Source organism: Oncorhynchus kisutch, linkage group LG14 (genome assembly GCF_002021735.2).
Source record: "Oncorhynchus kisutch isolate 150728-3 linkage group LG14, Okis_V2, whole genome shotgun sequence".
NCBI classification, from domain to species: Eukaryota; Metazoa; Chordata; class Actinopteri; order Salmoniformes; family Salmonidae; genus Oncorhynchus; species Oncorhynchus kisutch.
Genome location: NC_034187.2, coordinates 4,605,504 through 4,630,829, shown reverse-complemented (window position 1 = coordinate 4,630,829; position 25,326 = coordinate 4,605,504). Strand labels below are relative to the sequence as shown.

Sequence of the window (25,326 nt, the reverse complement as noted above, 5' to 3'; positions counted from 1 at the left end):
AGGTGTGGGATGTTAGACCTCTACATGACAGAGTACAAGGTGTGGGATGTTAGCCCTCTACATGACACAGAGTACAAGGTCTGAGATGTGGGATGTTAGCCCTCTACTTGACACAGAGTACAAGGTGTGGGATGTTAGCCCTCTACATGACACAGAGTACAAGGTCTGAGATGTGGGATGTTAGCACCCTACACGACACAGAGTACAAGGTGTGGGATGTTAGCCCTCTACTTGACACAGAGTACAAGGTGTGGGATGTTAGAACTCTACATGACACATTTGAACATCAATTAACGCCTACATTAGACCGTCGTGGCTGTTCAGTGACATGCAATGCATGACGTCACAGTTCTGTATGGCTTTTGAGTGACAGATGAAAGAAGTCCCCCCCTCCCTTCCCTCCTGCTAATTGGGCAACTTTTGCTGTTTCAATGTAGCCCTATCCATATAGGCAAATTCCCAAGAGTGTAAATGGTTAACACAAAACGGGTCTGGATTTTCAGACAGAAGAGTTGAGTTAATGTTCAGTGTTTCTCTCTCTCTCTCCCTGCTGTGTACTTTCTAGAATCCATTGTGGAGGACCACGTTGTGTCCAGTCCTTTAGGTTGCTGTATACATGAAGTGTTGCTGTGCTGCCACCCTGTGCTGAGTGAGGAGGGCATCGCTACCCGACTGAGCCTGGCACAGCACCTAGAGATCACCTTGCTGACCCTGTCCACCGCTACAGAGACCACAGGTATATATCACCTTGCAGAAACCACAGGTATATATCACCTTGCTGACCCTGTCCACCACTACAGAAACCACAGGTATATATCACCTTGCTGACCCTGTCCACCGCTACAGAAACCACAGGTATATATCACCTTGCAGAAACCACAGGTATAGATCACCTTGCTGACCCTGTCCACCGCTACAGAGACCACAGGTATATATCACCTTGCAGAAACCACAGGTATAGATCACCTTGCTGACCTTGTCCACCGCTACAGAGACCACAGGTATATATCACCTTGCTGACCCCTGTCCACCACTACAGAACCACAGGTATATATCACCTTGTTGACCCTGTCCACCACTACAGAAACCACAGGTATATATCACCTTGCTGACCCTATACACCGCTACAGAAATCACAGGTATATATCACCTTGCTGACCCTGTCCACCACTACAGAAACCACAGGTATATATCACCTTGCTGACCCTGTCTACCACTACAGAAACCACAGGTATATATCACCTTGCTGACCCTGTCCACCACTACAGAAACCACAGGTATATATCACCTTGCTGACCCTGTCCACCGCTACAGAGACCACAGGTATAGATCACCTTGCTGACCCTGTCCACCACTACAGAAACCACCCTGGCTAGGTTAGCATCACAGACCCTGGCTAGGTTAGCATCACAGACCCTGGCTAGGTTAGCATCACAGACCCTGGCTAGGTTAGCATCACAGACCCTGGCTAGGTTAGCATCACAGACCCTAGCTAGGTTAGCATCACAGACCCTAGCTAGGTTAGCATCACAGACCCTGGCTAGGTTAGCATCACAGACCCTGGCTAGGTTAGCATCACAGACCCTGGCTAGGTTAGCATCACAGACCCTGGCTAGGTTAGCATCACAGACCCTGGCTAGGTTAGCATCACAGACCCTGGCTAGGTTAGCATCACAGACCCTGGCTAGGTTAACGCATCACAGACCCTGGCTAGTGTTGATGAATGATACATGAGAAACGAGACCAAGTTGAGACTCTGGACAAGGCGGATACGGTATAGTAAAGGCCGTTTATTCAAGAGTAATGATATCTGGCAAAGCGTGCTGCACGGCCCCGTTTCGTCAAGTTCTTAGTGAACCATTGGAAAAAAGAGACCGGAAACACGTCGTACAGTTCATTTTATACATTGAAATGACGTAGGTAGATTCTGGTAGTCCTGGCTTCTGGTAGGTTGCTTGTAGATGATAGACAGTCTCCTCCAGCCTGGTGTCAGTATCCCATTGGTTCTTGACAGAGTTCTTTGTCTTTGGAGCCCATCCAGAAGGGGAGGGGCTGCGTGTGTGTATGTGTGTGCGTTCCTGTCTTGGCAAGTCTGTGTGTCCTTGCAGTGAGTGTGTGTGTGAGAGCTATCCTGTATGAGCCCTAACATGTTTTACTGTGAAAATACGTTGCTATGTGTTGTCTCAGTTATAGCAATGCAATAGCAGTAAGCTGGTCATTTGCATAGGAAATAGCACTTCATTACACTAGGTTAGCATCACAGACCCTGCCTAGGTTAGCATCACAGACCCTGGCTAGGTTAGCATCACAGACCCTGGCTAGGTTAGCATCACAGACCCTGGCTAGGTTAGCATCACAGACCCTGGATAGGTTAGTGGAGGATGGTGGTGTTGGTGCCCTCCTAGCAGCCCTGATAGAGCAGGCCAGTCTGAATGGTTATGGGGTTAGGGGTTTAGGGGGCTAGGTTTAGGGGGCTAGGGTTAGGGGGGCTAGGTTTAGGGGGCTAGGTTTAGGGGGCTAGGGTTAGGGGGGCTAGGTTTAGGGGGCTAGGATTAGTGGGCTAGGGGGCTAGGGTTAGGGGGCTATAGCTAGGGGGTTCGGGGGCTAGGGTTAGGGGGCTAGGGTTAGGGGGCTAGGGGGCTAGGGTTAGTGGGGTAGGGTTAGGGGGCTAGGGTTAGTGTATAACTAAGTGTATAATGTGTTGTGTCTCTGTAGTGGAGAGTCCTGCTGGTGCCCTCCTAACAGCCCTGGTAGAGCAGGCCAGTCTGAAACAGTCGGAGTTGGAATCCCACCCGTCCGTTCCTCCATGAAGCAGCTGCTGCGGTTGATGGACCAGCTGTGTCCCTTCGAGCCCCAGGGCTCCCCTTGCAGGCCAGACTACATGAGGAGCTTCGTGGACTATGTCAATACGCTGGCTTCGGTGTTAATACACAGCCTGGGATCTGAAGGTGAGTGTATTTACCTCCTGTGTGGGTCATAGAGCATGGCGCTTGTAACGTCAATGGGTTTGATTCCCGCTAGGGGCCATTACTCATATGATTATGTATGTACGTGTAACAAAAAAGGAGTCCGTGGCTTTTGAGTGGCAGAGACTCTTATTAAGGGAGGACGGATCAGGTGTGGTTGTGAAACTGAGGTCCCGGGTCGGAACCAGGTATGTGCCCGAATTGGGAGGAAGTGGTACTCGCTAAGCAAACAACAGCGGCAGGTAGCCTAGCAGTTAAGAGCGTTGGGGTCAGTAACTGAAAGGTTGTTGGTTCGAATCCCCGAGACGACTCGGTGATAAATCAGTCGATGTGCCCTTGAGCAAGGCACTTAACTCCAATTGTTCCTGTAACAGATTATTTTTCTCTTTTTTTTTCTCTGACATCTTTGCACATGCGATAAAACAGCAGAATAGAAACAGAATTGTATTTTACTCTCCTCCGTTTCTCCTCTGTCTCTCCTCTGTCTCTCCTCTGTCTCTCCTCTGTCTCTCCTCTGTCTCTCCTCTGTCTCTCCTCTGTCCCTCCTCTGTCTCTCCTCTGTCCCTCCTCTGTCCCTCCTCTGTCCCTCCTCTGTCTCTCCTCTGTCTCTCCTCTGTCTCTCCTCTGTCTCTCTTCTGTCTCTCCTCTGTCCCTCCTCTGTCTCTCCTCTGTCCCTCCTCTGTCTCTCCTCTGTCTCTCCTCTGTCTCTCCTCTGTCCTCCTCTGTCTCTCCTCTGTCTCTCCTCTGTCTCTCCTCTGTCTCTCCTCTGTCCCTCCTCTGTCTCTCCTCTGTCTCTCCTCTGTCCTCTCCTCTGTCTCTCCTCTGTCCTCTCCTCTGTCCCTCCTCTGTCCCTCCTCTGTCTCTCCTCTGTCCCTCCTCTGTCTCTCCTCTGTCCCTCCTCTGTCTCTCCTCTGTCCCTCCTCTGTCTCTCCTCTGTCCTCTCCTCTGTCTCTCCTCTGTCCCTCCTCTGTCCCTCCTCTGTCTCTCCTCTGTCCCTCCTCTGTCTCTCCTCTGTCCCTCCTCTGTCTCTCCTCTGTCCCTCCTCTGTCTCTCCTCTGTCCCTCCTCTGTCTCTCCTCCTGTCTCTCTCTGTCTCTCCTCTGTCTCTCCTCTGTTTCTCCTCTGTCTCTCCTCTGTCCTCCTCTGTCTCTCCTCTGTCTCTCCTCTGTCTCTCCTCTGTCTCTCCTCTGTCTCTCCTCTGTCTCTCTCTGCTCTCCTCTGTTTCTCCTCTGTCTCTCCTCTGTCTCTCCTCTGTCCCTCCTCTGTCTCTCCTCTGTCTCTCCTCTGTCTCTCCTCTGTCTCTCCTCTGTCTCTCCTCTGTCCCTCCTCTGTCTCTCCTCTGTCCCTCCTCTGTCTCTCCTCTGTCTCTCCTCTGTCTCTCCTCTGTCTCTCTTCTGGTCTCTCCTCTGTCCCTCCTCTGTCTCTCCTCTGTCCCTCCCTCGTCTCTCCTCTGTCTCTCCTCTGTCTCTCCTCTGTCCCTCCTCTGTCTCTCCTCTGTCTCTTCCTCTGTCTCTCCTCTGTCTCTCCTCTGTCTCTCCTCTGTCCCTCCTCTGTCTCTCCTCTGTCTCTCCTCTGTCTCTCCTCTGTCTCTCCTCTGTCCCTCCTCTGTCCCTCCTCTGTCTCTCCTCTGTCCCTCCTCTGTCTCTCCTCTGTCCCTCCTCTGTCTCTCCTCTGTCTCTCCTCTGTCCCTCCTCTGTCCCTCCTCTGTCTCTCCTCTGTCCTCCTGTCTCTCCTCTGTCTCTCCTCTGTCCCTCCTCTGTCCCTCCTCTGTCTCTCCTCTGTCCCTCCTCTGTCTCTCCTCTGTCTCTCCTCTGTCCCTCCTCTGTCTCTCCTCTGTCTCTCCTCTGTCCCTCCTCTGTCTCTCCTCTGTCTCTCCTCTGTCTCTCCTCTGTCTCTCCTCTGTCTCTCCTCTGTCTCTCCTCTGTCTCTCCTCTGTCTCTCCTCTGGTCTCTCCTCTGTCTCTCCTCTGTCTCTCCTCTGTCTCTCCTCTGTCTCTCCTCTGTCTCTCCTCTGTCTCTCCTCTGTCTCTCCTCTGTCTCTCCTCTGTCCTCTCCTCTGTCTCTCCTCTGTCTCTCCTCTGTCTCTCCTCTGTCTCTCCTCTGTCTCTCCTCTGTTCTCTCTGTCTCCCTCTGTCTCTCCTCTGTCCCTCCTGTCTCTCCTCTGTCTCTCCTCTGTCTCTCCTCTGTCTCTCCTCTGTCTCTCCTCTGTCCCTCCTCTGTCTCTCCTCTGTCTCTCCTCTGTCCCTCCTCTGTCTCCTCTGTCTCCTCTGCTCTCCTCTGTTTCTCCTCTGTTTCAACAACAAACCAATAACAAAGTCATTGGGGTGAACAGTGCTGTTGTTTCCCCCTAATATGAATGTGATCTTTAAAAAAATATATACAATATACACTTGATAATATCCACCTTCCTAGTATTGAGTTGCACCCCCCCTTTTCCCCTCAGAACAGCCTCAATTAGTCTGGGAACGGACTCTACAAGGTGTCGAAAGCGTTCCACAGGGATTCTGGTCCATGTTGTCTCCAATGCTTCCCATAGTTGTGTCAAGTTGTCTGGATGTCCTTTGGGTGGTGGACCATTCTTGATACACACGGGAAACTGTTGAGTGTGAAAAACCCAGCACCGTTGCAGTTCTTGACACTAACTGGTGCGCCCTGGTACCTACTATCAAACCCCATTCAAAAGACACTTTTAAATATTTTGTCTTCCCCGTTCACCCTCTGAATGGCACACGAACACAACCCATGTCTCAATTGTCTCAAGGCTTAAACATCCTTCTTTAACCACCTGTCTCCTCCCCTTCATCGACACTGATTGAAGTGGATTTAACAGGTGACATCAATAAGGGATCATATCATTCACCTGGTCAGTCTGTCATGGAAAGAGCAGGTGTTCTTAATGTTTTGTCCACTCAATGTTTTGTTCAATCTCTCCGTCTCTCTTCTCAGACCAAAACAGTGAGGTGAAGTTGGGGAACCCACTCCTGGTTCTCCTCCAGGCCCCATCTCAGCTGCTCTCTCACCTGCTGTTCGAAAGACAGGTGGCTCCTGACAGGTAGATAAACACAACCCCCCCCCCCCCCCCCCCCCCCCCCCCCCCCCCCCTATTCGTCATGAGAACCCTGTATCACAAGTATATTTTGTGCTCTTTCATTCACTGAATTCAAACAATTTCAGCACTATGAGCTTGAGGTTCTTGTGTTAATATGAACAAGTGCATTTCATTCTACATCCTACTGTTATATCTTGTGTGTGCCATTCCACTAACCTCCTGTCCCTCCCCCTGTTACCCTCTCTCTCTCTCTCTCTCTCTCTCTCTCTCTCTCTCTCTCTCTCTAGAGTTTTGTCTCTGTTGCAGCAGGAGGGTCTGCGTCTGAGTGTCCAGCAGGTGATCGTGCAGCGCTGCTGTGAGGCTCTGCCTTTGTGGGACTGGTGCCCCGAACCAGAGAGGGAAGCTAGCCCTAGGGGAGAGGCTGGTTCTGGGGGAGAGGCTGGTTCTGGGGGAGAGGATGGTTCTGGGGGAGAGGCTGGGCAAGGACAGACCGGACCAGGGGAAGGGGTGTTTAGGACTGCCAGCCTGGCAGCCATGCTACAGCTACAGACTCAGGAACACTTGTCAATGCTGGGCATCACTGAGCCTCAGTCCCAGTCCCCCAGCTCTGAATCTGAAGCCTCTCCCGCGCTGGAGGACCTCCGAGCAACTACACCTCCCGTCCTCATCTTGTCCTCTTCTCTTTCACCTCCACGACCAACTTCCTCTTCCTCCTCTTTTCTCCTCACACCATCAGCCCTGTCTTTCCTCAAATCCCGCTCCCCTCTCCTGGCCACCATTGCTTGTCTAAGTGCCAGTCCACGAGGTGCTGCCCGGGTACAGCCGTCCGGTTGGCTGGTGTTCCGGGGCGGGGGGCGCAAAGAGTGCGTTCTGGACGGGGAGCAGATCTCCAGGGAGGGGGAAAGCCTGCTTAGAGACTTCCCCATCCTGAGGGCCTACCTGGGGGCCATGGCTCAGCCCGTCCTGGGTACTTCGCTGGGGGCCGGGGAGGATGGAGCCGGTGGCGGAGGTAAGATAGTTTTTTGTTGTTGTTTTGTGTATATAGATATTGTAATTGTTTATTGATGTTTACGTGCAAGGGCTCATCTGTGAAAGAGACTGTATTCTCCTCATGGCTCCCTGCTTAACAGTGAACTGACAGCGTTGTGTTTACACAGACAGTAGGGCAAACTACTTTGCGGATATGCAACAGACAATCATTAATATCAGTCAAAAATATCAAATTCTGAGTTTATGCTTTTATAAAGAGGTAAAAAAAAGGTTATATTTGACTCCACATTCCATGATGTGTTGTTGACTGAATAGATATAGATGTAGTTCGATGCATGATTTAATATAATTCACCAATACATTTTCTTGGTCGTCCAAAACATATTGCTATCGGGTTGTAAAATCACAGCCTGGTACATTGTTTACTGCCTCCATTCGGGATACACCGTTTCATTTTCAATAACTCGATATTTTGGACAAAATAAACAAACAAACAGACGACTGTAACTACGGCTGGGAACAATCATAGCTAAGGAAGTGATCACAAGTCAATCATAACGTGGCTAATAGTCTAGTGTATCTATGTAGTATTTATCTAGCAGTTAGATAGCTACATAGCGGTACATTGTACAGCCACCAAAAAAACAATATCATGGGACTTTTATTGTTTTATTATGTGTCTAAAAACATACAAAAAGAAAAGCACTCATCTCTCTGCACAGTCAAGGGAACAGCTAAAGGCGATCTAGGAACCAGATCATGAGTTGAGAGCTGGACTCATTGTGCTACTGTGTCGGACTACTCCCTTCCCAGGACCCATTGTGTTAAAGCAGGACTCTCAATGCTCTGGGCTTCCTGAAGGAAAACGGTCAACCCTATGTAATGCTGCTAAAGATGCAGCAGTTGTTTGGTTAACTAGCGAGAACCTAAACTACTGTTTTCCAGTTAGCTAACATTATCTCTTGCGTTCGGAAATTCACTCTGGCTATCTAGCTACTCCGATTTCAGAGCCCTCTCGTCTGAGTCTACCCGGAGCGCAGAATAACGGATGAATTTAGTGAACGCTCAACACCCGTTAAATATGGCCGGTGTCGGTAAACGTAGTCAAACAAAGTTAATAGTTTAACATGTAACCAGCTCGGCTAGGGTGAGTAAAATGGTCAGAGTGAGGTGTTCTCTCATTTGTGTCTGGAAGTAGCTAGCTAGCCATCTTTAGCCAGTTAGCTTGGGTGCTTGGTTGGGACAAGCGTGCATTGGCAAGCTGCAGAAGAACCGGTAAGCTACAATTCTCCGTCGTTTATTAGTGCAATTTTGACGGCCAACTATCTGAAAAAGTCTGAGCGGGTTTATCTAATGTTCCTTTGTTAGATTTTCACACATCTTGTTTTGGCTAGCATTAGTTGTTGATCTTGTTGTTGTTGATGTGCATCACTGAAGGGAGAGAAAGACTCCCTTTTCATGGTTTTTCAATCAATAGGACTGTAAGGTTCCCAAATGTAAGAGGACTCGCGTGGTGTTTTACAGAAATCCATTCAGGTTTATTTTGTATGTTTTTTAGCGAATGCGTTCTAATGATCTAAAGTCGCCTGTAAACACACAGTCCAGTTCAGAGTGAATGATGACAGGTCCTACTGCCTGTAAACACACAGTCCAGTTCATAGTGAATGATGACAGGTCCTACTGCCTGTAAACACACAGTCCAGTTCAGAGTGAATGATGACAGGCCCTACTGCCTGTAAACACACAGTCCAGTTCAGAGTGAATGATGACAGGTCCTACTGCCTGTAAACACACAGTCCAGTTCATAGTGAATGATGACAGGCCCTACTGCCTGTAAACACACAGTCCAGTTCAGAGTGAATGATGACAGGTCCTACTGCCTGTAAACACACAGTCCAGTTCAGAGTGAATGATGACAGGCCCTACTGCCTGTAAACACACAGTCCAGTTCATAGTGAATGATGACAGGCCCTACTGCCTGTAAACACACAGTCCAGTTCAGAGTGAATGATGACAGGTCCTACTGCCTGTAAACACACAGTCCAGTTCAGAGTGAATGATGACAGGTCCTACTGCCTGTAAACACACAGTCCAGTTCATAGTGAATGATGACAGGCCCTACTGCCTGTAAACACACAGTCCAGTTCAGAGTGAATGATGACAGGTCCTACTGCCTGTAAACACACAGTCCAGTTCAGAGTGAATGATGACAGGTCCTACTGCCTGTAAACACACAGTCCAGTTCAGAGTGAATGATGACAGGCCCTACTGCCTGTAAACACACAGTCCAGTTCAGAGTGAATGATGACAGGTCCTACTGCCTGTAAACACACAGTCCAGTTCAGAGTGAATGATGACAGGCCCTACTGCCTGTAAACACACAGTCCAGTTCAGAGTGAATGATGACAGGTCCTACTGCCTGTAAACACACAGTCCAGTTCAGAGTGAATGATGACAGGCCCTACTGCCTGTAAACACACAGTCCAGTTCAGAGTGAATGATGACAGGCCCTACTGCCTGTAAACACACAGTCCAGTTCAGAGTGAATGATGACAGGCCCTACTGCCTGTAAACACACAGTCCAGTTCAGAGTGAATGATGACAGGTCCTACTGCCTGTAAACACACAGTCCAGTTCAGAGTGAATGATGACAGGCCCTACTGCCTGTAAACACACAGTCCAGTTCAGAGTGAATGATGACAGGTCCTACTGCCTGTAAACACACAGTCCAGTTCATAGTGAATGATGACAGGTCCTACTGCCTGTAAACACACAGTCCAGTTCAGAGTGAATGATGACAGGTCCTACTGCCTGTAAACACACAGTCCAGTTCAGAGTGAATGATGACAGGTCCTACTGCCTGTAAACACACAGTCCAGTTCAGAGTGAATGATGACAGGTCCTACTGCCTGTAAACACACAGTCCAGTTCAGAGTGAATGATGACAGGCCCTACTGCCTGTAAACACACAGTCCAGTTCATAGTGAATGATGACAGGCCCTACTGCCTGTAAACACACAGTCCAGTTCAGAGTGAATGATGACAGGTCCTACTGCCTGTAAACACACAGTCCAGTTCAGAGTGAATGATGACAGGTCCTACTGCCTGTAAACACACAGTCCAGTTCATAGTGAATGATGACAGGCCCTACTGCCTGTAAACACACAGTCCAGTTCAGAGTGAATGATGACAGGTCCTACTGCCTGTAAACACACAGTCCAGTTCAGAGTGAATGATGACAGGTCCTACTGCCTGTAAACACACAGTCCAGTTCAGAGTGAATGATGACAGGCCCTACTGCCTGTAAACACACAGTCCAGTTCAGAGTGAATGATGACAGGTCCTACTGCCTGTAAACACACAGTCCAGTTCAGAGTGAATGATGACAGGCCCTACTGCCTGTAAACACACAGTCCAGTTCAGAGTGAATGATGACAGGTCCTACTGCCTGTAAACACACAGTCCAGTTCAGAGTGAATGATGACAGGCCCTACTGCCTGTAAACACACAGTCCAGTTCAGAGTGAATGATGACAGGCCCTACTGCCTGTAAACACACAGTCCAGTTCAGAGTGAATGATGACAGGTCCTACTGCCTGTAAACACACAGTCCAGTTCATAGTGAATGATGACAGGCCCTACTGCCTGTAAACACACAGTCCAGTTCAGAGTGAATGATGACAGGTCCTACTGCCTGTAAACACACAGTCCAGTTCAGAGTGAATGATGACAGGTCCTACTGCCTGTAAACACACAGTCCAGTTCAAAGTGAATGATGACAGGCCCTACTGCCTGTAAACACACAGTCCAGTTCAGAGTGAATGATGACAGGTCCTACTGCCTGTAAACACACAGTCCAGTTCAAAGTGAATGATGACAGGCCCTACTGCCTGTAAACACACAGTCCAGTTCAGAGTGAATGATGACAGGCCCTACTGCCTGTAAACACACAGTCCAGTTCAAAGTGAATGATGACAGGTCCTACTGCCTGTAAACACACAGTCCAGTTCATAGTGAATGATGACAGGCCCTACTGCCTGTAAACACACAGTCCAGTTCAGAGTGAATGATGACAGGCCCTACTGCCTGTAAACACACAGTCCAGTTCAGAGTGAATGATGACAGGTCCTACTGCCTGTAAACACACAGTCCAGTTCAAAGTGAATGATGACAGGCCCTACTGCCTGTAAACACACAGTCCAGTTCAGAGTGAATGATGACAGGTCCTACTGCCTGTAAACACACAGTCCAGTTCAGAGTGAATGATGACAGGTCCTACTGCCTGTAAACACACAGTCCAGTTCAGAGTGAATGATGACAGGCCCTACTGCCTGTAAACACACAGTCCAGTTCAGAGTGAATGATGACAGGCCCTACTGCCTGTAAACACACAGTCCAGTTCATAGTGAATGATGACAGGCCCTACTGCCTGTAAACACACAGTCCAGTTCAGAGTGAATGATGACAGTCCCTACTGCCTGTAAACACACAGTCCAGTTCAGAGTGAATGATGACAGGCTTGTTTGCATTAAGGCCTACTGTAGCTCTGATTGGCTATGGGGCACCGGTCTGCGTAGACTCTGGTCCTGGACGAGACGTATGTTTCATTTACTGCAGTGTCTATTAATTGTCCTAAAGCACAACCGCTTTCCAAATCTATTTTGCTATAGAAGTATACATACATACAGAAGTATACACAATTCTAAAATAACATTCTAGGAATTTATGAAAATGTAGGAATTTATGAAAACATTCAAATGACCATATCTAAGTGCTCACTTGTCAGATTATTATAATATTTTTTTAAAGTGTCATTTTCTTCCTGGGGATGTATATTATGACCAGATTTGATGTTGCTAAAAGGCTGTCAGGTCAACCTTAAATGGTTGCCTAGTGGTAAGAGCGTTGGGCCAGTAACCGAAAGGCAAAAATCTGTCGTTCTGCCCCTGAACAAGGTAGTTCCTGTTCCTGTTCCGTCGTTGTAAATAAGAATTTGTTCTTAACTGACTTGCCTAGTTAAATAAAGATTAAATAAAACAATTGAATCAACTTCATTTATATAAATATTTATATGCAGTTCAAAATTATTGTAATAATAATAATACACATTTCTAGACCCATATGAAATGAAGATGGATTAGATTAGCCTTTTGTTTGTTGTTTTCACAGAAATGTGATCATTAAACTTGTAAATAAATATAAATATCTGTTGTAAAAATAATAAAATCACAGATCAATCGGAGGGCCTGCTGTCCGGTCCTCTGGCAGTCTCTATGGGGGTGCCACAGGGTTCAATCGGAGGGCCTGCTGTCCGGTCCTCTGGCAGTCTCTATGGGGGTGCCACAGGGTTCAATCGGAGGGTCTGCTGTCCGGTCCTCTGGCAGTCTCTATGGGGGTGCCACAGGGTTCAATCGGAGGGCCTGCTGTCCGGTCCTCTGGCAGTCTCTATGGGGGTGCCACAGGGTTCAATCGGAGGGCATGCTGTCCGGTCCTCTGGCAGTCTCTATGGGGGTGCCACAGGGTTCAATCGGAGGGCATGCTGTCCGGTCCTCTGGCAGTCTCTATGGGGGTGCCACAGGGTTCAATCGGAGGGTCTGTTGTCCGGTCCTCTGGCAGTCTCTATGGGGGTGCCACAGGGTTCAATCGGAGGGCATGCTGTCCGGTCCTCTGGCAGTCTCTATGGGGGTGCCACAGGGTTCAATCGGAGGGTCTGCTGTCCGGTCCTCTGGCAGTCTCTATGGGGGTGCCACAGGGTTCAATCGGAGGGCCTGCTGTCCGGTCCTCTGGCAGTCTCTATGGGGGTGCCACAGGGTTCAATCGGAGGGCATGCTGTCCGGTCCTCTGGCAGTCTCTATGGGGGTGCCACAGGGTTCAATCGGAGGGCATGCTGTCCGGTCCTCTGGCAGTCTCTATGGGGGTGCCACAGGGTTCAATCGGAGGGTCTGTTGTCCGGTCCTCTGGCAGTCTCTATGGGGGTGCCACAGGGTTCAATCGGAGGGCATGCTGTCCGGTCCTCTGGCAGTCTCTATGGGGGTGCCACAGGGTTCAATCGGAGGGTCTGCTGTCCGGTCCTCTGGCAGTCTCTATGGGGGTGCCACAGGGTTCAATCGGAGGGCATGCTGTCCGGTCCTCTGGCAGTCTCTATGGGGGTGCCACAGGGTTCAATCGGAGGGTCTGCTGTCCGGTCCTCTGGCAGTCTCTATGGGGGTGCCACAGGGTTCAATCGGAGGGCATGCTGTCCGGTCCTCTGGCAGTCTCTATGGGGGTGCCACAGGGTTCAATCGGAGGGCATGCTGTCCGGTCCTCTGGCAGTCTCTATGGGGGTGCCACAGGGTTCAATCGGAGGGCATGCTGTCCGGTCCTCTGGCAGTCTCTATGGGGGTGCCACAGGGTTCAATCGGAGGGTCTGTTGTCCGGTCCTCTGGCAGTCTCTATGGGGGTGCCACAGGGTTCAATCGGAGGGCATGCTGTCCGGTCCTCTGGCAGTCTCTATGGGGGTGCCACAGGGTTCAATCGGAGGGTCTGCTGTCCGGTCCTCTGGCAGTCTCTATGGGGGTGCCACAGGGTTCAATCGGAGGGCATGCTGTCCGGTCCTCTGGCAGTCTCTATGGGGGTGCCACAGGGTTCAATCGGAGGGTCTGTTGTCCGGTCCTCTGGCAGTCTCTATGGGGGTGCCACAGGGTTCAATCGGAGGGCATGCTGTCCGGTCCTCTGGCAGTCTCTATGGGGGTGCCACAGGGTTCAATCGGAGGGCATGCTGTCCGGTCCTCTGGCAGTCTCTATGGGGGTGCCACAGGGTTCAATCGGAGGGCATGCTGTCCGGTCCTCTGGCAGTCTCTATGGGGGTGCCACAGGGTTCAATCGGAGGGCCTGCTGTCCGGTCCTCTGGCAGTCTCTATGGGGGTGCCACAGGGTTCAATCGGAGGGCATGCTGTCCGGTCCTCTGGCAGTCTCTATGGGGGTGCCACAGGGTTCAATCGGAGGGCATGCTGTCCGGTCCTCTGGCAGTCTCTATGGGGGTGCCACAGGGTTCAATCGGAGGGCATGCTGTCCGGTCCTCTGGCAGTCTCTATGGGGGTGCCACAGGGTTCAATCGGAGGGCCTGCTGTCCGGTCCTCTGGCAGTCTCTATGGGGGTGCCACAGGGTTCAATCGGAGGGCATGCTGTCCGGTCCTCTGGCAGTCTCTATGGGGGTGCCACAGGGTTCAATCGGAGGGCATGCTGTCCGGTCCTCTGGCAGTCTCTATGGGGGTGCCACAGGGTTCAATCGGAGGGCATGCTGTCCGGTCCTCTGGCAGTCTCTATGGGGGTGCCACAGGGTTCAATCGGAGGGTCTGCTGTCCGGTCCTCTGGCAGTCTCTATGGGGGTGCCACAGGGTTCAATCGGAGGGTCTGCTGTCCGGTCCTCTGGCAGTCTCTATGGGGGTGCCACAGGGTTCAATCGGAGGGTCTGCTGTCCGGTCCTCTGGCAGTCTCTATGGGGGTGCCACAGGGTTCAATCGGAGGGTCTGCTGTCCGGTCCTCTGGCAGTCTCTATGGGGGTGCCACAGGGTTCAATCGGAGGGCATGCTGTCCGGTCCTCTGGCAGTCTCTATGGGGGTGCCACAGGGTTCAATCGGAGGGCATGCTGTCCGGTCCTCTGGCAGTCTCTATGGGGGTGCCACAGGGTTCAATCGGAGGGTCTGCTGTCCGGTCCTCTGGCAGTCTCTATGGGGGTGCCACAGGGTTCAATCGGAGGGTCTGCTGTCCGGTCCTCTGGCAGTCTCTATGGGGGTGCCACAGGGTTCAATCGGAGGGTCTGCTGTCCGGTCCTCTGGCAGTCTCTATGGGGGTGCCACAGGGTTCAATCGGAGGGTCTGCTGTCCGGTCCTCTGGCAGTCTCTATGGGGGTGCCACAGGGTTCAATCGGAGGGTCTGCTGTCCGGTCCTCTGGCAGTCTCTATGGGGGTGCCACAGGGTTCAATCGGAGGGCATGCTGTCCGGTCCTCTGGCAGTCTCTATGGGGGTGCCACAGGGTTCAATCGGAGGGCATGCTGTCCGGTCCTCTGGCAGTCTCTATGGGGGTGCCACAGGGTTCAATCGGAGGGCATGCTGTCCGGTCCTCTGGCAGTCTCTATGGGGGTGCCACAGGGTTCAATCGGAGGGCATGCTGTCCGGTCCTCTGGTAGTCTCTATGGGGGTGCCACAGGGTTCAATCGGAGGGCATGCTGTCCGGTCCTCTGGCAGTCTCTATGGGGGTGCCACAGGGTTCAATCCTCAGGCCGACTCTTTTCTCTGTATATATCAATGATGTTGCTCTTGCTGCGGGCGATTCCCTGATCCACCTCTACGCAGACGACACCATTCTATATACTTCCGACCCGTCCTTGGACACTGTGCTATCTAACTTCCAAACGAGCTTCAATGCCATACAACACTCCTTCCGTGGCCTCCAACTGCTCTTAAACGCTAGTAAAAACCAAATGCATGCTTTTCAACCGTTCGCTGCCTGCACCCGCCCGCCCGACTAGCATCACCACACTGGATGGTTCCGACCTAGAATATTTATTTATTTATTTTTATTTTACCTTTATTTAACCAGGTAGGCAAGTTGAGAACAAGTTCTCATTTACAATTGCGACCTGGCCAAGATGAAGCAAAGCAGTTCGACAGATAAAACGACACAGAGTTACACATGGAGTAAAAACAAACATACAGTCAATAATGCAGTATAAACAAGTCTATATACAATGTGAGCAAATGAGGTGAGAAGGGAGGTAAAGGCAAAAAAGGCCATGATGGCAAAGTAAATACAATATAGCAAGTAAAATACTGGAATGGTAGTTTTGCAATGGAAGAATGTGCAAAGTAGAAATAAAAAATAATGGGGTGCAAAGGAGCAAAATAAATAAATAAATAAAAATTAAATACAGTTGGGAAAGAGGTAGTTGTTTGGGCTAAATTATAGGTGGGCTATGTACAGGTGCAGTAATCTGTGAGCTGCTCTGCTTAAAGAGCAGCTCTATTCCGCAACAAAGCCTCCTTCACTCACGCCGCCAAGCTTACCCTAGTAAAACTGACTATCCTACCGATCCTCGACTTCGGCGATGTCATCTACAAAATGGCTTCCAACACTCTACTCAGCAAACTGGATGCAGTTTATCACAGTGCCATCCGTTTTGTCACTAAAGCACCTTATACCACCCACCACTGCGACTTGTATGCTCTAGTCGGCTGGCCCTCGCTACATATTCGTCGCCAGACCCGCTGGCTCCAGGTCATCTACAAGTCCATGCTAGGTAAAGCTTCGCCTTATCTCAGTTCACTGGTCACGATGGCAACACCCACCTGTAGCACGCACTCCAGCAGGTGTATCTCACTGATCATCCCTAAAGCCAACACCTCATTTGGCCGCCTTTCATTCCAGTTCTCTGCTGCCTGTGACTGGAACGAATTGCAAAAATCGCTGAAGTTGGAGACTTTTATCTCCCTCACCAACTTCAAACATCAGCTATCTGAGCAGCTAACCGATCGCTGCAGCTGTACATAGTCTATCGGTAAATAGCCCACCCATTTTTACCTACCTCATCCCCATACTGTTTTTATTTATTTACTTTTCTGCTCTTTTGCACACCAATATCTCTACCTGTACATGACCATCTGATCATTTATCACTCCAGTGTTAATCTGCAAAATTGTAATTATTCGCCTACCTCCGCATGCCTTTTGCATACAATGTATATAGACTCCCCTTTTTTTCTCTATTGTGTTATTGACTTGTTAATTGTTTACTCCATGTGTAACTCTGTGTTGTCTGTTCACACTGCTGTGCTTTATCTTGGCCAGGTCGCAGTTGCAAATGAGAACTGTTCTCAACTAGCCTACCTGGTTAAATAAAGTGAAAAAATAAATAAAAAATCAGGCTAGCATTACGTTAGCCAGAGGCTAGCAGAACCCGTTAGCCAGAGGCTAGCAGAACCCGTTAGCCAGAGGCTAGCAGAACCCGTTAGCCAGAGGCTAGCAGAACCCGTTAGCCAGAGGCTAGCAGAACCCGTTAGCCAGAGGCTAGCAGAACCCGTTAGCCAGAGGCTTGCAGAACCCGTTAGCCAGGGGCTTGCAGAACGTTACTTGGCCAGAAGATAGCACTTTTCAGACCAGGCTAGCAGAACATTAGCCATACTATCTCGACAGCACAGATTTTGGACCCCTGGATATAGAGAATGTCACCCTGGCTAGTAGTAATTCCAGTCTACTAGCCTGACTGACAAGTGCCCAAAATCCTTCAGATCAAATCAAATGTTTTTATAAAGCCCCACAGATGTCACAAAATGCTTTTACAGAAACCCAGACTAAAATCCCAAACAGCAAGCAATGCCGATGTAGAAGCACGGTGGCTAGGAAAAACTCCCTAGAAAGGCAGTAACCTAGGATGAAACTTAGCCTGGTTCCTCTCTATGTGGGGTGGCCAGTCCTCTTCTGGCTGTGCCGGGTGGAGATTATAAGAGGACATGGCCATTAAGGCCAGATCGTTCTTCAAGATGTTCATAGATGACCAGCAGGGTTAAATTTATAATCACAGTGGTTGTAGAGGGTGTAATAGGTCAGTACCTCAGGAGAAAATGTCAGTTGGCTTTTCATAGTTCAAGCATTCAGAGGTCGAGACAGCAGGTGTGGGGAAGAGCGAGAGAGAGAGAGAGAGAGACAGACAGACAGAGAGAGAAGGTCCAGGACAAGGTAGAATTTTAGGGTTACATAGGGTTACATAGGGTTACATAGCATTACATAGGGTTACATAGGGTTACATAGGGTTACATAGCGTTAAATAGGGTTACATAGCGTTACATAGGGTTACATAGCGTTACATAGGGTTACATAGGGTTACATAGGGTTACATAGGGTTACATAGCGTTACATAGGGTTACATAGCGTTACATAGGGTTACATAGCGTTACATAGGGTTACATAGCATTACATAGGGTTACATAGCATTACATAGGGTTACATAGCGTTACATAGCGTTACATAGCCACAGGCAAAACAACAGAAACTGGATCAGCATCATGACTGGGGACAGACAGGAGTCATCAGGCCAGGTAGTCCTGAGGCATGTTCCAAGAGCTCAAGTCCTCCCAGCAACTACAACAACCATGTTTTCTCTCTCTCTCTCTCTCTCTCTCTCTCTCTCTCTCTCTCTCTCTCTCTCTCTGTGTGTGTATATGTAGATGCTGGAGGTCTTGGGGCAGCCTTATGTGGTAAGCCCCTGGTGGTTTTACTCCTGTCGGGCCCTCAGGGGACACCTGCCCAGGCTGTGGCTATGGAAGCCTTCCAGCAGGCCCTGGCCTCTCGGGACCTGGGCAGGGCTCTGAGCCTGCTGGAGCTGTATGGACAGGGCTGCAGCCAGGAGAGGGTGCTCCAAGACAGACTACTAGCCTGGGCTGCTCTGGAGGGTGAGTACTGGCTTCATTACCCTGTGTGGATGTTTCCCCTTGGGTACAGATCTAGGATCAGCTTCTACCATTTGTGGGGAAAATGCTAAACTGACATCAGATCAATGTCTGGTGAGGGAGGGTCAGGTAGAACCATAGTATGTGTTCCAAATGGAAGCCTATATAGTGCACTACTTTAGACCCTATTCCCTATATAGTATACTCATTTTGTCCAGCACCTCTAGGGCTTTACCAGGGAAGTTGACTGAGAACACTCTCTCATTTACATTCCCTATATAGTGCACTACTTTAGACCCTATTCCCTATATAGTGCACTACTTTAGACCCTATTCCCTATATAGTAGACTACTTTAGGTAAGTTGACTGAGAACACTTTCTCATTTACAGCAACAACCTGGGCAACAGTTACAGGGGAGAGGATGGTATGGAGACCAGATTGTGAATTTAGCCAGGACACCGGGGTTAACACTGCTACTCTTACAATAAATGACAGGGGATCTTTAGTGACCTCAGAGAGTCAGGACACCCATTTAACATCCCACCCGAAAGACAGCACCCTACACAGGGCAATGTCCCCAATCACTGCCCTGGGGCATTGGGATTTTTTAGACCAGAGGAAAGACCACTTCCAGCAGCATCTGGTCTCCCATCTAGGGACTGACCAGGACCAACCCTGCTTAGCTTCAGAAGCAAGCCAGCAGTGAGATACATCTAGTGCACTACTTTAGACCAGGGCCCATAGGTAAAAAAAATCAGTTGTTCTGCCCCCTGAACAAGGCAGTTAACCCACTGTTCCCCGGTAGGCCATCTTTGTAAATAAGAATTTGTTCTTAACTGACTTGCCTAGTTACATAAAGGTTCAATAAAAAATAACTACTGTGTTGACATTTTGGAGATGTTTTTATATTTTTTGATCCCTGGTGCCAATCTAGTTCATTTTTAAAAACTTCCTGACACAATCGCTGATTTGTTCTTATCTCCCTCCCTCCCACCTCCCTCCCTCCCTACAGATGGCGAAGACAGCATAGGCCAGTTGTTCAGAGTACAGGACCCATGTCTGAGGGCCCGTGTGGCCTTACAGGCCCTGGAGCGCTGGCCCCTCGGGCCCTCTCTGGAGCTGATGGAGTTCTGCCTCAACAACCCCCACATGGAGGCCTCTCTCAGGGGAGAGCTGGAGCTCAGGAAGACAGAGCTGGACATCTACCAACGGGTAACCAGAGACATTTAATCAAAGTTATTACATACTTTATGATCATGTTATTTGAAGCAGGTATATAAATGTTATTTGAAGCAGGTATATAAATGTTATTTGAAGCAGGTATATAAATGTTATTTGAAGCAGGTATATACATGTTATTTGAAGCTGGTAGATACATGTTATTTGAAGCTGGTAGATACATGTTATTTGAAGCAGGTAGATACATGTTATTTGAAGCAGGTATATAAATGTTATTTGAAGCTGGTAGATACATGTTATTTGAAGCAGGTATATAAATGTTATTTGAAGCAGGTAGATACATGTTATTTGAAGCAGGTAGATACATGTTATTTGAAGCAGGTAGATACATGTTATTTGAAGCAGGTATATAAATGTTATTTGAAGCTGGTAGATACATGTTATTTGACAATTGAAACGGGAACTGGACACATATCGATGGGTAAATACAGTGGGGCAAAAAAGTATTTAGTCAGATCAATTTATTTATATAGCCCTTCGTACATCAGCTGATATCTCAAAGTGCTGTACAGAAACCCAGCCTAAAACCCCAAACAGCAAGCAATGCAGGTGTAGAAGTCAGCCACCAATTGTGCAAGTTCTCCCACTTAAAAAGATGGGAGAGGCCTGTAATTTTCATCATAGGTACACTTCAACTATGACAGACAAAATGAGGGGAAAAAAATCCAGAAAATCACGTTGTAGGATTTTTAATGAATTTATTTGCAAATTATGGTGGAAAATAAGTATTTGGTCAATAACAAAAGTTTATCTCAATACTTTGCACACATATACTGTGCCGGCCCACACCCTTCTGGCACAAACTTCTCTGCCATCTTCCCTGTGTTTCTCTCACGGTGTTCTATTCACAATAAAGAACAAAATATGACTGCTTCAACAAATCTTCTATCCTAGATGTTGAACCTGCTGCCTTCGTTGCCGTGGGCCACCTGGCAGGAGCTGAGGACAGAGTCCAGGAGAGACCCTGAGTCCATGTTTTCTAGGATGTTGGAAGCCAGGGTGAGTCTCAGCACTGTGTAAATAAATAGCTTGACACCTTTTTTTAATTTATTTTTTAACACGGACGTTATCAGACCTTGAGTCTATGCTGTCTAGGAGGCTGGAGGCCAAGGTAAGTCCCACCAATGTGTTTATACATAGTCACATTTTTTTAAATATTTTTTTTTATCCAGGTTAACTTTAGCACTAACTTTTTAATGGATCAAACGAATCAAAAGATGCTTCCCCTTGCTGTCCATTTGATGATCTCATCATCTCTCTGTCAGGAGTTTTCTCTGTGTGCCCAGTGGATGGCGCTGTACTCTGTCTCAGACCACCTCAGATTACAGCTGCAGACGGAACACCTGCTACACCTGCTGGAGAAAGGACAGACTGACAACGCTTTCCAGGTGGGCTTTCGTCTGCATCGCTATTGGTCTAAACTTGTCCAAACTTCATTTCTTCTACTTTCTCTCCTCCATATGTGACCGACCGGCTCGATTCGGTCTTATGTTCCAAAATTTGAACTTGTGTTTTTTAAATTTTTTACATTGGATAAAAGTAGAAACTCAGAGCTAGAAAATGGTATATCAACACTACAGTTGAGGAACAATAGAAAAGTAATTCTGCTTTGAAAGTTGATAAACTTGTAACCCCACTTTTGAGAAAATGGCCTTTGAATATTTTGGTACACCTCCTGGAGAGCCCTTCTTTGTCTACACCCATTCAGCACCGTTCACACCCTCTTAAGCTTTAGCCCCACCCATTCAGCATCGTTCACACCCGCTTAAGCTTTAGCCCCACCCATTCAGCATCGTTCACACCCTCTTAAGCTTTAGCCCCACCCATTCAGCATTGTTCACACCCTCTTAAGCTTTCGCCCCACCCATCTCTTTAAGGGTTGATCTGAGCATTCTGTCCTAACAGCAGTCAAGCACCCAAGCTAATTGGCTAACGTTGGCTAGCTTGCTAGCTACTTCCAGACACAAATGAGAGAACAGCTCTCTGAACATTACTCGCCCTATTTCAGAGCTGGTTTGGCTGTTAGGTTATCCAGAGCGTTGGTGACTAAATGTGCTGCTGGCAACAATTTACGTTTTTTTTGCCAACGTTTACTGACACCGGCCATATTCAACGGATGTTGAGCATTCGTAAATTCATCAGGTATTCTGCGCTCTGGCACACTCAGACGAGAGTGCTCTGAAATCAGAGTAGATAGCCAGAGTGAATTTACCAGCTACGTCTATCAACAGTTGTCGCAGTGACATCATTAAAATTCAATTGAAATGGTCACTTGCATAGTGGAGTCATTTTGTTTAAACATCTAGCTAGCTAAACAATGAACCATAATCCCAACTCATTACATTACTACCCTGCATGAATCTACAGATAGCTAACCAACCAGGTTCAATGTTATCTAGCTAGCTAATATTAGGCTATAACTAGCAATGCAAATGGCTCTGCGATACAAATAATATTACTACACAAATCATACACGTAACGTTATCTAGCGAGTCAGCGAGCTTACGTTCACTAGCTAGCTAACAGTACACTTTAACTTGAAATTAAAATGTTTTTCTGACTAAATTAAAAATTTGTAATATCTGAAAATGTAGCTAGCTAGACTATCTTACCTGTATACATGGATGGATGCTTCTCCCTCTCTCACGGGAGCCATCGCTCATCCATATACTTACATGTACATATTCTCATTCACCCCTTTAGATTGGTGTGTATTAGGTAGTTGTTGGGGGAATTGTTAGATTACTTGTTAGATATTACTGCACGGTTCGGAACTAAAAGCACAAGCATTTCGCTACTCTCGCATTAAAATCTGCTAACCATGCGTATGTGACCAATAAAATTTGATTTGATTTGAAGGTTGCCCTTAGTTTGAAGATATAATCCAGAGACCGGTGTTTCCTCCATCTCCTTAGTTATCATACTCTAATTCCACTGATTTCAAAACTTGATCGTCCAGAAAGTGGAGAGCAACTCTTATGCAGTTGTACAACTATATATATATATATATTGCAGACCAATCCGAACTCATCTCTCGGTATGTTCAGCCCACTCATTATCTCAGCCAATCATAGCTAGCGGGAAGGTTCTTGTTCTGTGGCTAAATCAATGGCTAAACAATTTAATTCGTATGTACAGATGGAATGTTTTATTCATTTATTCTCCTTCCTCTCCTGTTTCTTCTCTTCCCTCTGCTCTGTTTCTTCTCCTTCCCCTGCTCCATTTCTTCTCCTTCCCTCTGCTCTGTTTCTTCTCCTTCCCTCTGCTCTGTTTCTTCTCCTTCCCTCTGCTCTGTTTCTTCTCCTTCCCTCTGCTCTGTTTCTTCTCCTTCCCTCTGCTCTGTTTCTTCTCCTTCTCTCTGCTCTGTTTCTTCTCCTTCCCTCTGCTCTGTTTCTTCTCCTTCCCTCTGCTCTGTTTCTTCTCCTTCCCTCTGCTCTGTTTCTTCTCCTTCCCTCTGCTCTGTTTCTTCTCCTTCCCTCTGCTCTGTTTCTTCTCCTTCCCTCTGCTCTGTTTCTTCTCCTTCCCTCTGCTCCGTTTCTTCTCCTTCCCCTGCTCCGTTTCTTCTCCTTCCCCTGCTCCGTTTCTTCTCCTTCCTCTCCTCCGTTTCTTCTCTTTCCTCTCCTCCATTTCTTCTCTTTCCTCTCCTCCGTTTCTTCTCTTTCCTCTCCTCCGTTTCTTCTTTCCTCTCCTCCGTTTCTTCTCCCTCTCCTCTGTTTCTTCTCTTTCCTCTCTTCCGTTTCTTCTCCTTCCTCTCCTCCGTTTCTTCTCTTTCCTCTCCTCCGTTTCTTCTCCTTCCTCTCCTCCGTTTCTTCTCTTTCCTCTCCTCCGTTTCTTCTCTTTCCTCTCCTCCGTTTCTTCTCTTTCCTCTCCTCCGTTTCTTCTCCTTCCTCTCCTCCGTTTCTTCTTTCCTCTCCTCCGTTTCTTCTCTTTCCTCTCCTCCGTTTCTTCTCTTTCCTCTCCTCCGTTTCTTCTCTTTCCTCTCCTCCATTTCTTCTCCTTCCCCTGCTCCGTTTCTTCTCCTTCCTCTTCCCTTATTGGAAGAACAGAATAGGTGAAGGCAATAGGCTGGATTCCTACAGTATTAGGAAATCTCCTTTCACCTGTCCATTGTCTTTCCAATCAGTGCAGAAGAAGGAAAGGAGAAGAGGAATCCAGTTTATACAATTGAGATGTGACCCATCTGTCTATAATTGTTTCTCCTCCGTGCACTATGTCATAGACTTTGTTTCTCATTGACTCTCTTCACTGTGATTGGTACAGCTGCTGGAGGGCCTATCAGACTTAACCTTGGGTCTGGAGGTGTGTGAGCGCGCTCTGGACCGCCGGCCCGGATTGGCTGCCTGCCACTTCCTGGCTAACTACCTCACTCTCCACTTCCAGTGCCAAGTGTCCCCCGCCCGCCGACGCCACATCCACGACCTTCACCTGGGATCCAAGGTCAGCAGATTCAATGACCTTTATTGTATCTGTGACCTCTAGTGTTGATGGGGAGCCTAGCGGTTAAGAGCAGGCAGCCTGGCGGTTAAGAGCAGGCAGCCTGGCGGTTAAGAGCAGGCAGCCTGGCGGTTAAGAGCAGGCAGCCTGGAGGTTAAGAGCAGGCAGCCTAGCGGTTAAGAGCAGGCAGCCTAGCGGTTAAGAGCAGGCAGCCTGGCGGTTAAGAGCAGGCAGCCTGGCGGTTAAGAGCAGGCAGCCTGGCGGTTAAGAGCAGGCAGCCTGGCGGTTAAGAGCAGGCAGCCTGGCGGTTAAGAGCAGGCAGCCTGGCGGTTAAGAGCAGGCAGCCTGGCGGTTAAGAGCAGGTAGGAAAAGAATGAGCGCATGAACGATGGGAGAGCACGGGAGAGATCAGGAAAGAGTGTGTCACCAAAGTAGTAGGTCTGATTTGAACCCGACACTGGAACACACACCACCAGATGGTGTTTTAAATTAACCTCTCTCTCCTCTCTCCGCTCCGCTCCGCTCCGCTCCGCTCATCTCCTCTCCTCTCATCTACTCTCTCCTCTCCTCTCCTCTCCTCTCCTCTCCTCTCCTCTCCTCTCCTCTCCTCTCCTCTCCTCTCCTCTCCTCTCCTCTCCTCTCCTCTCCTCTCCTCTCCTCTCCTCTCCTCTCCTCTCCTCTCCTCTACTCTACTCTACTCTACTCTACTCTACTCTACTCTACTCTACTCTACTCTACTCTACTCTACTCTACTCTACTCTACTCTACTCTACTCTACTCTACTCTCTCTCTCTCTCCTCTACACTCTCTCTCTCCTCTACTCTCTCTCTCTCTCCTCTACTCTCTCTCTCTCCTCTACTCTCTCTCTCTCCTCTACTCTCTCTCTCTCTCTCTCTCTCTCTCCTCTACTCTCTCTCCTCTACTCTACTCTCTCTCTCCTCTACTCTCTCTCTCTCTACTCTACTCTACTCTACTCTCTCTCTCCTCTACTCTCTCTCTCTCTCTCTCTCCTCTCCCTACTCTCCGTCTCCCTTCTCTCTCCTCTAGGTCCTCCTCACCCTCCCCCCTGGCGCCAGACAGGACTACTTCCCCCTCCTCTCTGAGCCACTATTAATGCTGGAACAGCTCCTGATGAACCTGAAGGTGCCACCAAATTATTGTTGTTATAGTATTTTTGTATTATGTGAACAAAATTAAAACGCAACATGTAAAGTGTTGGTCCCATGT

The 25,326-nt window shown here is 48.7% G+C and overlaps 1 protein-coding gene across 1 annotated transcript in view; it reads left to right on the top strand.

Moving 5' to 3' along the window:
* The window catches only part of zfyve26 (zinc finger, FYVE domain containing 26), a 108,356-nt gene that overhangs the window by 38,021 nt on the left and 45,009 nt on the right, over positions 1–25,326 (top strand). The window contains 11 exon segments of the mRNA XM_031787675.1: positions 566–736; positions 2,716–2,793; positions 2,796–2,948; positions 5,911–6,016; positions 6,301–7,022; positions 18,204–18,428; positions 19,439–19,638; positions 20,560–20,664; positions 20,931–21,053; positions 23,926–24,102; positions 25,147–25,242. Of these exon segments, the coding sequence (XP_031643535.1) occupies positions 566–736; positions 2,716–2,793; positions 2,796–2,948; positions 5,911–6,016; positions 6,301–7,022; positions 18,204–18,428; positions 19,439–19,638; positions 20,560–20,664; positions 20,931–21,053; positions 23,926–24,102; positions 25,147–25,242 (2,156 nt within the window).